Source organism: Sander lucioperca, chromosome 12 (genome assembly GCF_008315115.2).
Source record: "Sander lucioperca isolate FBNREF2018 chromosome 12, SLUC_FBN_1.2, whole genome shotgun sequence".
Taxonomy (NCBI): Eukaryota; Metazoa; Chordata; class Actinopteri; order Perciformes; family Percidae; genus Sander; species Sander lucioperca.
The window spans coordinates 22,804,452-22,820,053 of NC_050184.1; the positions used below are offsets into that span (position 1 = coordinate 22,804,452).

Consider the following 15,602-nt stretch of genomic DNA (forward strand, 5'->3'; position numbering starts at 1 on the left):
AGTTGAAAAAAAGGTCTTAAATTGCAATATATCGGAGAACGTCACATTTAATATCACAATAATAGATCTCTGGGGATCTCCAGCCCAGATGTTCAGTGTGTTTAAACGTCTGTTTAAAGATAAATGAGATCTGCTGCATAGTGTTGATTTTAAAAGTGTTTACTTTGGTGGAGAAGAACGAGAAGCTAACCCTAACCCCGGAGTCTTCTCTAAAGAACGAGAAGCACATTTAGCAGTTTCTTTGTGTCACCTGGGGGAGCCACAGCAATATAATCTTCTCAGGGGACTTTTATTTTCTTTATTTCATTGAAGCAATGTGTAAATAAATAGTTGTTTCCACACAGCGTGCCGAGTCAGAAAACTTTAATCTAAAATGTCCACGATTGGTTCTTACAGTGTCAAACCTGTAAACTCGTTTTCTGTTTGGTGTGTGTGTGTGTGTGTGTGTGTGTGTGTGTGTGTGTGTGTGTACATGTGCAGTATGTGAGAGAAATAAAAAGACAAAGCATCATTGATGTAGAATCTGTATAAAACTTTATTTTCTGAATCAAACAATAACTGTAACCGTACAGTACAACCAATACAATAAACATGAAGCCTGACTGTCTGATGTTAAATGGGTTTAACTGATTTAAAAAAAAGACACCAAGAGTTAGAAAACAGGCTTAGTATGAACATACAGATATGGTTAATGTGTGAAATATATCAATGGATCAGATGGAGTCTGTCTACATAGAATACATTCAGGAAGAAAACAAGATACAGCGTCATAAAGACTTCTCCCTGTTAATAACATCAAGACTTCTCCCTGTTAATAACATCAGGAGTTATCTGTTAATAACATCAGGAGTTATCTGTTAATAACATCAGGAGTTATCTGTTAATAACATCAGGAGTTATCTGCTGCTGGGGGCGGTCTGTGAGGAGCCGGAGACGGAGTGAGCTTCTCTGAACTGCTGAGTCCAACTCTGAGGGTCCTGATCATGGAGCTAACACACACACACACACACACACACACACACACACACACACACACGTTAGAAAGCTAATGCTAACCCTAAAACACCCATCTTCATCAGTACAGAGAGACAACCCTCTCTCAGACAGGAAGTGACTCACTTCTCCCATGAACTCAAGGATTTTCACTTTGGAAACTTCCACTTCGGCTCGTTGACCCCAACGAAACTCAAACTCCACCGGCTCCGTGTGAGGGATCCTCACGTACTCCAGATACCTATACAGACACACACACACACAGACACACACAGACACACACACACACACACACACACACAGACACACACACACACACACACACACAGACACACACACAAATCTGGAGAAGCTTTAACGCACCAACACACCTACAACACACAACTGGCAAAACAGTTACTTTACAGTTACTAATAATTCATTCCCTCCAGAAAAACGTGATCATGTAATCTCATAATTCAATGCATAATCAGCCAAAGTCTGCATATTTATGCGGGGGCATTTTCTCAAATACGCCGCACTTTCGTCGTATAAATTGCAGATTTCTGCGCAAAATATGCGGGGCTTGGATGATTTCATAATCTCCGCATTTTCTTTGCAAAAAAGTCACACATATATCATAGCAGAAAGATGAAAAATGTTGTGTTTACTTCACACAAGAGCAGCCATTTTCCCCTGTTGCCATGGGAGCGTTATGAAGTGACGTAATTACGCGACGTGAACATCACAACAAGCTGCAAACCCCCCGATGAAGCCATGATGAAACCACAGTTTTAAAAAGTTCCCGCAATTTCATCGCATAAAATTGCATAAATATCCCGCATATTCCATCGCAGTTTTTAAGAAAACGTGCCGCATCAAGTATTTTTGCCCAAAACAATCACAAAAAAACTCCACATTTTTCTGGAAGGGCTGGTAACTCACTAACACAATACACTATGTCCACCAAAACAATGCAATCATGTCTCAAAATCTAATCATTCTTCCAAAACACTAACACATGTTCTCTCCCAGCAGGAACATTTAGTCAATCATAGAACAATGTCATACCAAACGCTAATCCCATGGAATTACAGAAACTACATTATGTATTATATTAGGGCTGTCAGCGTTAACGCGTTAATCGCGATGCGATTAATTTATTTTTAAAATCACATTAATCGCATGCCTCCATTTATTAATTTACTCCACTTCCCTGGGCTTGGCGTGGTCCTAACAGCTACTATTTTGACCCTTTGCAGCTCCGTTACTTCTCATCAAGCTGCCACTTCCTCCTAACACATCCTGCTGCTGCTGCTGCAGCATGATGGAGAAACACAGCAGCAATAACTCTGAATGGAGCTTTTTATTTTCAGAAACTCCCAGATGACTCATAGACAAGTCAAAGCCATATGCACATTGTGTAAAGTGTTAAAATATCACCGAAGCACGTCAAGCTGGAGCTACCACCTACGGAGCTAAGCATAGTAGTACAGTTAACGTGATGCTAGACCACCGGCCCTCGGGGGGCGGGGGAGAGATGAATGTTCGGAAATAAGAGGTTGCTGTGGCCCGCCGTACTGCCAGGCTGGAGTATAACCTAGCTAGGTGGAAAGCTAACGCTAGCCGGCCACCTGTTCCATCAATCCTGCTTGCAAGTGTCCACTCATTAGACAACAAACTGGACTACATCCAACTTCAACCAAACTCCCAACGCCAGTTCAGAGACTGCTGTGTTGTTGTTGTTTTGGAAACACCAGTGTACCAGACTATCCAGCCTGTTTCTCTGTCGCCGGTAAGAGTGGAGATGGGCTGTGTTAACACGGACTTCATTAACCGTGATCACTGGACGTCAGTGAGGAATCAACCTTATTTAGGAGTTAATAAACACTATATGGACTCTGGTAAGGAGAGGGATTTTTAGTTTTTTAGTTAGGTACTTGGAGGAATTGTGCAATAATGACAGATTCACACATTTTTCTTTTGTTTACAGTAAATAAATAATTACAAATCTTAAAGTCAAGTTCATAAAGTAACTTTCTTTGCATTCATTTGATTCCCAATCAAGATCCACTGGTAAGAATGGCTTCCCATTGTTAATATGGACTTAAAAACTGTTCTGAAATGCAAAATAATAGAATTTTAATCATGTGATAAAATATGCGATTAAAAAGAATTAATTGTTTGACAGCCCTATATTATATATATATATATTATGTGTCAGGTCATCCCTTATACAATTTTGCACTGCAGTTTCTCTTGAAGCCTCTCTACATTTTTGTTTTGTTGGGTTTAGTAAATGCATGCATGTTTTTTTTTTTTACTGTAAAGATCTTTTTTTGGGCTTTTCCTCATTTATTTTACAGGACAGCTAGTTGAGAAAGGGGGGGGGGGAGAGAGAGGGGGGGGGGGGAAGACATGCAGGACATCATCACAAGTCAGATTTGAACCCTGGACCTCTGCGTCAAGGCATAAACCTCCAAGTATATGTGCGCCTGCTCTACCACTGAGCCAACCCAGCCACCATTTTGTTTCTTTTGCTGCAGAGATTCAATACAAAAACTGAATGACCCATCTCAGAGTATGAAACAAAGGAGACAGAGACAGAATGTCCTGGTACTCCTCTTCCTCTCCCTCATGAAGGCATCTTTCTTAATTTCTGTGTTCATCTACAGTATGTTGTTCCAATAGGTGCTGTTTTACTGTACTACCATATGATCATGGGATTGGAAGAACCTCGACACCTGAGTGGGTTCCCTAGAAGGGAATCAGCTGATCGATCTGATCTATTTGCATAACTTCAATCAGCTGTTTCTCAATAAATGCATGTATAAAATGCAAGGGATATATGTGTGTTTCAATTTACAATATGATCAGCTGTTCACTTTGACTTTAGCCTATAAGTTAGGGTTAGAACATGATGTTATCTGTTCTGACTTACAGAGTGAAAGCATTTTTAAATTAGTCGGTAAAGATCCATTGTGTTGGTCTTCAAGCATTTTAAATTTGTGTTAACTGTATGCATTTTGTGTCAAAGCAACAAGAAATATGTTAATTGTACAGCCTACACAGACAGATGTTGGGCTAACTGTGTTAAGGGTTTAGGAAAGTTGTTACAAGTTTTGAAAAAAGTGTCATAGCAATCGGAAAAAACTAATAATAAAGATAATATTAGGATTGAGAGGTCCAGCCACTCTGCTGTGGTGTCTGTCTCTTGTGATTATTAATAATAATAATAATAATAATGATAATAATGTTAGGAGTGAAAGGTCCAGCCACTCTGCTGTGGTGTCTGTCTCTTGTCCATCCTGTTGCTCTGTGGTGTGGTATAAACCAGAGTCTATGGTCTGACAGACACTGGCTCTGATCACACCACTTTAATACACACTAACACACACTGGGTGGGATTGAACCTGTGACCCTCTGATCACAGACCTGCTGCATTAAACCACTGAGCCATCAGCTGGTTCACCTTTAAAGCCCCGATGTTTACCTCTGACGCACAAACTCGTCTGTGATCGCCTTCTTTACATCTCCAAACTCTTCATGTTTCTCTCTGGACAGATGAGCAGTCACAGCAACAGAGACAAGAAATTAATCATCACTCACAGACAGACAGACAGACAGACAGACACACACAGACAGACACACACACACACACGATCCTACCCGGCGTCAACTCGAAGTTTCTTCAGAGTGTTCCAGATCAGGTCTGCAGCACAAAACACACATTGATAAAAAATGAAAACATAATTTGGGTTGTCTGTGGGGACTCTATGAAAAACACTATGAAAAATAATCTCACGTTTCTTCATTTTATACATGAACAACCGTACTGCATCACTACGTTTATGTCTGTCTCTGTTAAAGGTCCAATGTGTGGGAACCCTGGACCTTTAACAAAGCTTCTCCCCCCCCCCCCCCCCCCGAAACATACTGCTGCCACCCTGTGGCCGATAGAAGGAACTGCAACAACATCTACTGACAGTGTCACAAAAACTACTTTTTTACTGTATGCTTTGAACGTGATGATGAACTACATGACTGAATACGTGTATGAGATTAAAGGAGTAGACAGGGTGTAACTCACTCTCTCTGACAGCTCCTCCTTTCATGAAAATAAGACTCAGCACCACAAACAGCAGACCTGTCTTTGGATTGGTGGGACTCCTACACACACACACACACACACACACACACACACACACACACATACACACACACATACACACACACATTAAATATGTTTGCACCCCCCGGCCAGTACAAGCAATGTCTATAGCTTTATAAAAAGGAACAATACACATTTCATTTACTAACCCACTAAAACATTTAAAGGGTACATTTCAAATGTTTATAGTCACTAAGTTGTATTTAGTGAATTGTATTTGTATTGTAAAAGTGGATGATTATTTTAGGAATCATGCATGACTGATTTTTTTTTAATTTACATTTTAACAAAAACATCTCCCGTATGCTCCCAACAGTACTCTGGATTACCCCTAGGGGGACACGTACCCCCTGCAGTACTCCATGAAAAACCCTAGGGGGACACGTACCCCCTGCAGTCCTCCCTAGTACCCCTAGGGGGACACGTAACCCCTGCAGTCCTCCCTAGTACCCCTAGGGGGACACGTAACCCCTGCAGTCCTCCATGGTACCCCTAGGGGGGAGCACGTACCACCTGCAGTACTCCATGAAAAACCCTAGGGGGGGGCACGTACCCCCTGCAGTACTCCATGAAAAACCCTAGGGGGGGCACTTAACCCCTGCAGTCCTCCCTAGTACCCCTAGGGAGACACGTAACCCCTGCAGTCCTCCCTAGTACCCCTAGGGGGACAGGTACCCCCTGCAGTCCTCCCTAGTACCCCTAGGGGGACAGGTAACCCCTGCAGTCCTCCCTGGTACCCCTAGGGGGACACGTAACCCCTGCAGTCCTCCCTGGTACCCCTAGGGGGACACGTACCCCCTGCAGTCCTCCATGGTACCCCTAGGGGACACGTACCCCCTGCAGTCCTCCATGAAAAACCCTAGGGGGGGCACGTACCCCCTGCAGTCCTCCCTGGTACCCCTAGGGGGACACGTACCCCCTGCAGTCCTCCATGGTACCCCTAGGGGGACACGTACCCCCTGCAGTACTCCATGAAAAACCCTAGGGGGGGCACGTACCCCCTGCAGTCCTCCCTGGTACCCCTAGGGGGACACGTACCCCCTGCAGTCCTCCCTGGTACCCCTAGGGGGACACGTAACCCCTGCAGTCCTCCCTGGTACCCCTAGGGGGACACGTAACCCCTGCAGTCCTCCCTGGTACCCCTAGGGGGACACGTACCCCCTGCAGTCCTCCCTGGTACCCCTAGGGGGACACGTAACCCCTGCAGTCCTCCCCCTAGGGGGACACGTAACCCCTGCAGTCCTCCTAGTACCCCTAGGGGGACAGGTAACCCCTGCAGTCCTCCTAGTACCCCTAGGGGGACACGTAACCCCTGCAGTCCTCCTAGTACCCCTAGGGGGACAGGTAACCCCTGCAGTCCTCCCTAGTACCCCTAGGGGGACACGTACCCCCTGCAGTCCTCCCTAGTACCCCTAGGGGGACACCCTAACCCTCTACATGCTTCTTGTGGTTATTTGATTCTTTAATAAAGCCTTGTTTAAACATTAAACATGAGGTCGTCTCTGCATGTGTTGCTACGGTTACTCACGTGATGGGCGGGGCCTCGGCCGTCTCCAGCTTATTAACCAGGATGTACATGTGGTTCTTAGAGTCAATTTCAACGATTTTAAGACCAAACACCTGAGAAACATGGTGTCAGAGTTTAGTTTAAATAAAGATATGTTTCTGTGTTCTGTAACAGAGTTTAGTTTAAATAAAGATATGTTTCTGTGTTCTGTAACAGAGTTTAGTTTAAATAAAGATATGTTTCAGACCAACCTGGTCGAAGGTGCGTGCTGCTCTCTTCATGATTTCTGGGTAAATGTTTCTGTAATCCTTCAACACGTGTTTCACCAGGTCTGACAACACAAATACACAATATTTCATATATTTGTCTTAAAGCTACAGTACGTAGTTTCTTAAAGCTACAGTACGTAGTTTCTTAAAGCTACAGTACGTAGTTTCTGTCCCCACAATGAGGGGTTCTACGTAAAGACTGTCACTGCCGATGTGAGTCGAGTGCAGATGTGAGTCGCACATGCTCAGATTTAAACTGTTTACGGCATAACGTGTCATACTGAAATTTGTGAAATCTATAAAATAATAAACGTTTCTCTTTACATACAATAACAGAAGATGGTAATCATTTCAAAAACGTTGTAGCTATCTATGATTGTTTGGTTGCTAACGTTAGCTCAAAACGCCATTAAGTGACAGCCTTTATAGTGTTTGATTGCTAACTTGTAGCCAGCAGCAGCAGTCATTTCAAAAACGTTTTAGCTATCTATGATTGTTTGATTGCTAACGTTAGCTCATAGACTGTGCGTTAGCTCAAAAAGCCGTTAGCATCTTGTAGGCTACTTATCGCAAAGTGACGCATGCGCGACTCACATCGGCACTCGACTCACATCGGGCAGTGACAAAGACAACAACAATGTCTGGGCAGTCACATGACCCCCCCCCCCCCCCAAATAACCTGGCACTCACACAGAGAGAGACAGGTAACAAACACACACACAGAGAGAGAGACAGGTAACACCACACACAGAGAGAGAGACGGTAACACCACACACACACAGAGAGAGAGAGAGAGACAGGTAACACCACACACACACAGAGAGAGAGAGAGAGAGACAGGTAACAAACACACACACAGAGAGAGAGACAGGTAACACCACACACAGAGAGAGAGACGGTAACACCACACACACACAGAGAGAGAGAGACAGGTAACACCACACACACACACACACAGAGAGAGAGACAGGTAACACCACACACACACAGAGAGAGAGACAGGTAACACCACACACACAGAGAGAGAGAGAGAGAGAGAGAGAGAGAGAGAGAGAGAGAGAGAGAGAGAGAGAGAGAGAGAGAGAGAGATAACACCACACACACACAAAGAGAGAGAGAGACAGGTAACACCACACACACACACACACACACACACACAGAGAGAGACAGGTAACACCACACACACACACACACACACACACACACACACAGACGGTAACACCACACACACAGAGAGAGAGACAGGTAACACGACACACACACACACACACACACACACACACACACACACACACACACACACACACAGATGGAAACACCACACACAAACAGAGAGTGAGACAGGTAACACCACACACACACACACACAGATGGAAACACCACACACACACAGAGAGTGAGACAGGTAACACCACACACACACACAGACGGAAACACCACACACACAGAGAGAGAGACAGGTAACACCACACACACACACACAGAGAGAGAGACAGGTAACACCACACACACACACACACACACACACACAGAGACGGTAACACCACACACACACAGAGAGAGAGAGACAGGTAACACCACACACACACACACAGAGAGAGAGAGACAGGTAACACCACACACACACACACACACACACACACACACACAGAGAGAGAGAGAGAGACAGGTAACACCACACACACACAGACAGAGAGACAGGTAACACCACACACACACACACACACACAGACAGAGAGACAGGTAACACCACACACACACACACAGAGAGAGAGACAGGTAACACCACACACACACACACACAGAGAGAGACAGGTAACACCACACACACACAGAGAGAGAGACAGGTAACACCACACACAGAGAGAGAGAGAGAGAGAGAGAGAGAGAGAGAGAGAGAGACAGGTAACACCACACACACAGAGAGAGAGACAGGTAACACCACACACACACACACACAGAGAGAGAGACAGGTAACACCACACACACACACACACACACACACACAGAGACGGTAACACCACACACACACAGAGAGAGAGAGACAGGTAACACCACACACACACACACACAGAGAGAGAGACAGGTAACACCACACACACACACACACACAGACGGTAACACCACACACACAGAGAGAGAGACAGGTAACACGACACACACACACAGAGAGAGAGACACACAGGTAACACCACACACACACACACACACACACACACACAGATGGAAACACCACACACAAACAGAGAGTGAGACAGGTAACACCACACACACACACACACACACAGATGGAAACACCACACACACACAGAGAGTGAGACAGGTAACACCACACACACACACACACACACACACACACAGAGAGAGAGACAGGTAACACCACACACACACAGAGACGGTAACACCACACACACACAGAGAGAGAGAGACAGGTAACACCACACACACACACACACACAGAGAGAGAGAGACAGGTAACACCACACACACACACACACACACACACAGAGAGAGAGAGAGAGACAGGTAACACCACACACACACAGACAGAGAGACAGGTAACACCACACACACACACACAGAGAGAGAGACAGGTAACACCACACACACACAGAGAGAGAGACAGGTAACACCACACAGAGAGAGAGAGAGAGAGAGAGAGAGAGAGACAGGTAACACCACACACACAGAGAGAGAGAGACAGGTAACACCACACACACACACACACACAGAGAGAGAGACAGGTAACACCACACACACACACACAGACGGTAACACCACACACACAGAGAGAGAGACAGGTAACACGACACACACACAGAGAGAGACAGGTAACACCACACACACACACACAGAGAGAGAGAGAGACAGGTAACACCACACACACACACAGACGGAAACACCACACACACACAGAGAGTGAGACAGGTAACACCACACACACACACACACACACACACAGACGGAAACACCACACACACACAGAGAGAGAGACAGGTAACACCACACACACACACACACACACACACACAGAGAGAGACAGGTAACACCACACACACACACACACACAGAGAGAGAGACAGGTAACACCACACACACACACACACACACACACACACAGAGAGAGAGACAGGTAACACCACACACACACACACACACACAGACAGTAACACCACACACACACACACAGAGAGAGAGACAGGTAACACCACACACACACACAGAGACGGTAACACCACACACACACACAGAGAGAGAGAGAGACAGGTAACACCACACACACAGAGAGAGAGAGAGACAGGTAACACCACACACACAGAGAGAGAGAGACAGGTAACACCACACACACACAGAGAGAGACAGGTAACACCACACACACACACACACACAGAGAGAGACAGGTAACACCACACACACACAGAGAGAGAGACAGGTAACACCACACACACACACACACACACACACAGAGAGAGAGAGAGACAGGTAACACCACACACACAGAGAGAGAGAGACAGGTAACACCACACACACAGAGAGAGAGACAGAGAGAGAGAGAGAGAGAGAGAGAGAGAGAGAGGGAGAGGGAGAGAGAGAGAGAGAGAGAGGTAACACCACACAGAGAGAGACAGGTAACACCACACACAGAGAGAGAGACAGGTAACAACACACACAGAGAGAGAGAGAGAGACAGGTAACACCACACACAGAGAGAGACAGGTAACACCACACACAGAGAGAGAGACAGGTAACAACACACAGAGAGAGAGAGACAGGTAACAACACACAGAGAGAGAGAGACCGGTAACAACACACACAGAGGGACAGGTAACAACACAGAGAGAGAGAGACACAGGTAACACACACAGAGAGAGACAGGTAACACCACATACAGAGAGAGACAGGTAACACCACACACAGACAGGTAACACCACACCCAGAGAGAGAGACCGGTAACACTATACACACAGAGAGAGAGACCGGTAACACTATACACACAGAGAGAGAGACAGGTAACACTATACACACAGAGAGAGACAGGTAACACTATACACACAGAGAGAGAGACAGGTAACACTATACACACAGAGAGAGAGACCGGTAACACTATACACACAGAGAGAGAGACCGGTAACACCACACACAGAGAGAGAGACCGGTAACACCACACACAGAGAGAGAGACAGGTAACACCACACAGAGAGAGAGAGAGAGACAGGTAACACCACACACAGAGAGAGAGAGACAGGTAACACCACACAGAGAGAGAGAGAGAGACAGGTAACACCACACAGAGAGAGAGAGACAGGTAACACCACACACAGAGAGAGAGAGAGACAGGTAACACCACACAGAGAGAGAGAGAGAGACAGGTAACACCACACACAGAGAGAGAGAGAGACAGGTAACACCACACAGAGAGAGAGAGAGACAGGTAACACCACACAGAGAGAGAGAGACAGGTAACACCACACACAGAGAGAGAGAGAGACAGGTAACACCACACAGAGAGAGAGAGAGACAGGTAACACCACACACAGAGAGAGAGAGAGACAGGTAACACCACACAGAGAGAGAGAGAGACAGGTAACAACACAGAGAGAGACAGGTAACAACACACACAGAGAGAGAGACCGGTAACAACACACACAGAGAGAGAGACAGGTAACAACACACACAGAGAGAGAGAGAGAGACAGGTAACAACACAGAGAGAGACCGGTAACAACACACACAGAGAGACAGGTAACAGACAGAGAGAGAGACAGGTAACAACACACACAGAGAGAGACAGGTAACAACACACACAGAGAGAGAGACAGGTAACAACACACAGAGAGAGAGACAGGTAACAACACACACAGAGAGAGACACAGGTAACACACACACACACACAGAGAGAGAGACAGGTAACAACACACACAGAGAGAGAGACAGGTAACAACACACACAGAGAGAGAGACCGGTAACAACACACAGAGAGAGAGACAGGTAACAACACACACACACAGAAAGAGAGAGACAGGTAACACCACACACACACAGAGAGAGACAGGTAACACCACACACACACACACACAGAGAGACAGGTAACACCACACACACACACACACACACACAGAGAGAGACAGGTAACACCACACACACACACACACAGAGAGAGACAGGTAACACCACACACACACACACACACACACACACAGAGAGACAGGTAACACCACACACACACACACACAGAGAGAGACAGGTAACACCACACACACACACACACACACACACAGAGAGAGACAGGTAACACCACACACACACACACACAGAGAGAGACAGGTAACACCACACACACACACACACACACACAGAGAGACAGGTAACACCACACACACACACACACAGAGAGAGACAGGTAACACCACACACACACACACACACACAGAGAGACAGGTAACACCACACACACACACACACAGAGAGAGACAGGTAACACCACACACACACACACACACACACACACACACACACACACACACACACACACACACACACACACAGAGAGAGAGACAGGTAACACCACACACACACACACACAGAGAGACAGGTAACACCACACACACACACACACACACACAGAGAGACAGGTAACACCACACACACACACACACACAGAGAGAGACAGGTAACACCACACACACACACACACACACACACACACACACACACACAGAGAGACAGGTAACACCACACACACACACACAAAGAGAGACAGGTAACACCACACACACACACACACACACACACACACACACACACACACACACACACACACACACACACACACACACAGAGAGACAGGTAACACCACACACACACACACAAAGAGAGACAGGTAACACCACACAGAGAGAGAGAGACACACAGGTAACACCACACAGAGAGAGAGAGACACACAGGTAACACCACACACACACACACACACAGAGAGAGAGACAGGTAACAACACACACAGAGAGAGAGAGAGAGACAGGTAACAACACACACAGAGAGAGAGAGAGACAGGTAACAACACACACAGAGAGAGAGAGAGACAGGTAACAACACACACAGAGAGAGAGAGAGAGACAGGTAACAACACACACAGAGAGAGAGAGAGACAGGTAACAACACACACAGAGAGAGAGAGAGAGACAGGTAACAACACACAGAGAGAGAGAGAGAGACAGGTAACAACACACACAGAGAGAGAGACAGGTAACAACACACAGAGAGAGACAGGTAACAACACACAGAGAGAGACAGGTAACAACACACAGAGAGAGACAGGTAACAACACACAGAGAGACAGGTAATAACACACAGAGAGAGACAAGTAACACACAGTGAGTGAGACAGGTATAACACACAGTGAGACAGGTATAACACACAGTGAGACAGGTATAATACACAGTGAGACAGGTATAACACACAGTGAGACAGGTATAACACACAGTGAGACAGGTATAACACACAGTGAGACAGGCGTTTGTACCTGCTCTGCGAACAGGAATCTTCTTCTGGTCCCGAACCAGGAAGAACTGCACCACCTCCGCCGTCTGCACAACAACAACAACAACAACAACAACGTGTGAATAAGTCCTTAAAGCAAGAGAAGATTAAAGTGTCTCTTACCTTCTGATTTACCTGTGCAGGTGTGGTCTGGTTTTAACAGTGTGGGGTTTAGGGTTTAGGGTTTTGTCTCTTACCTTCTGATCTACCTGTGCAGGTGTGAACCTCTCCAGCCCTCTCTGAACCTGAGAAGAACTCGGCTGAGGGAACGTCGAGTCATCGTCTTCTTCCTGAGACGCCAACGGCACCGACTGTCTCTGCATGGTAATAACACGATAATAACATGAATACATGAAGAACTCCAGATGATCAGACTGACAGAAAGCATCAAAAACACGAAAAAATAAAACAATGTGAAAAAACGTGCTGAGAACATCAGAAGAAAGAGATAGTTAACGGCAGGGTTTTTCCTGCATAGAGAACGTTTTGGAGCCCCCCCCCAAAGAGGTTTATATCCTCAGCTAATATATTTTACACATGCGACTGGCGCTGATAAGAACGCTGAACTGCATCGTGTTGAATGGAACTGAACGCTCCGCTGTGAAGCGCTAACGGATGTCCGTCTGCAGGGTTCAGGCTGAACCGGACTCTCCCGGTGATCATGCTGCTCCGGGGGACCGGCTGCTGACAGGTTATGGGCTCCGATTGCCGTCTGTCCTCGCGGCCGTCCGACGACATCAGTGTTGAATTCAGATGGTTTCATGACCGGTTAAAAATGTCCCGTAGTCGCGTTAAATAGTAGTACAATTCTGTGTTTTGGTACATTTGGTTTTAACGCCTGATGAGAAGTGTAGGCCTACGGGAGGACACATGAAAACCCTGAACAAGCTGCGTCGTTCTGCTGTGCTCCATCATATATAAAAACTAGTGCTGTCAGTTAAACGCGTTATTAACGCCGTTAACACAAACCCATTTTAACGGCGTCAATTTTTTTATCGCGAGATTAATGTTCTTTTTGGCCTAGCAAACTTTGTAGTTCTTTTCACATGCTATTGCAACAACTAGTAACGTTAGAAAAACTACAACACCACACCGGGTCTAGCTAGACCGGAAACACAACAACAGGCACGCTGCACACACTGGTTTGGGTTTGGAGCCGGCCAAAGAGTAGTAGGCTAACGTTTTAGGTTTTGAGTGGATGGCGAGCGCGAGACGCCGAAATGGATGCCAATAAGATTCTGAAAGGAAAGTTTACTTTTAAAAAGTTGCCAAATGGTTCCATTGACAAGACCAAAGTGATCTGTGTGTTTGGTCGTTGTGAACTGAGCTATCATCGCAGCACGTCCAGTCTGAAAGACCACCTGATGACCAAGCACGCAGCTGATGGCCAAGCACACAGCTGATGGCCAAGCACACAGCTGATGGCCAAGCACACAGCTGATGGCCAAGCACACAGCTGATGCCAATTCTCCCCCCCTCGTCAAAGCCAGGCGACAAAAGCACAAAACCAGGCCGATCCACTTTTCCATGTTGAGGAGAGCATTAAAATGAGAAAAAAAATAATGGGACAAAAAGAAATCTAGGGACATTAGAATAGATAAAAATGTGCGATTAATTGCGAGTTAACTATAACATTAATGCGATTCAATATTTTAATCATTTGATAGCAGTAATAAAAACCCCGTTTGGGTTTGGGACTGTTGGTCAGAAAACAATCTTTTTGAAGAGATCACCATGGCAACAATAAAGCACCAACAGAAAGAGGAAATATTTAAACTCACCTTGTTCTGGGAGGAGCTCTGGGTGTTGGCCAGCCTCTTTCTCTGAGTCATTCTGCCCCAAAACACAGAAAATAACCAAAATATTAATGTAATATATACAGTATAATATATATAACCTGGGTCAGACACCGTTAATATAACCTGGTATAACTTTAGTATTCACTATCACCAAACTCCATGTAAATAATCAGTACTTTTATTATCGTAAAACACACTTCATTCAAAGTGGACAGAAACTAAATAAAACTAAAACTATCAAAAGCCATCTTGGTTCATCTTTCCACTGTTCCAACAATCACCACTCTGGTTTGGTTCAAATCAACCCTTAATTCACCCATTTACATGTGGAAATATGCTGGCTCTATA

The 15,602-nt window shown here is 45.7% G+C and overlaps 1 protein-coding gene and 1 non-coding gene across 4 annotated transcripts in view; both read right to left on the reverse strand.

The window, feature by feature from the left end:
- Positions 1-511: 511 nt before the first annotated feature.
- ndnl2 (necdin-like 2) overlaps positions 512-15,602 on the reverse strand; it is a 15,761-nt gene continuing 670 nt past the window's right edge. Inside the window, exons 2-12 of one of the 3 annotated variants that reach the window (XM_031313990.2) lie at positions 15,237-15,288; positions 13,653-13,772; positions 13,439-13,502; positions 6,902-6,981; positions 6,672-6,763; positions 5,063-5,142; positions 4,642-4,684; positions 4,466-4,528; positions 1,120-1,234; positions 885-989; positions 512-765 (exon numbers count right to left, since the gene is read on the reverse strand). In XM_031313990.2, the coding sequence (XP_031169850.1) occupies positions 897-989; positions 1,120-1,234; positions 4,466-4,528; positions 4,642-4,684; positions 5,063-5,142; positions 6,672-6,763; positions 6,902-6,981; positions 13,439-13,502; positions 13,653-13,772; positions 15,237-15,287 (801 nt within the window). In that variant the 5' untranslated portion in view covers position 15,288 and the 3' untranslated portion in view covers positions 512-765; positions 885-896. Of the gene's footprint in view, positions 990-1,119; positions 1,235-4,465; positions 4,529-4,641; positions 4,685-5,062; positions 5,143-6,671; positions 6,764-6,901; positions 6,982-13,438; positions 13,503-13,652; positions 13,773-15,236; positions 15,289-15,602 lie in introns of all 3 variants that reach the window. The other 2 variants (XM_031313989.2, XM_031313991.2) reach the window with 2 other exon arrangements.
- Positions 4,224-4,348, reverse strand: LOC116060441. The gene has a single exon (XR_004107507.1). It is a non-coding gene; the product is annotated as a small nucleolar RNA SNORA11 (small nucleolar RNA).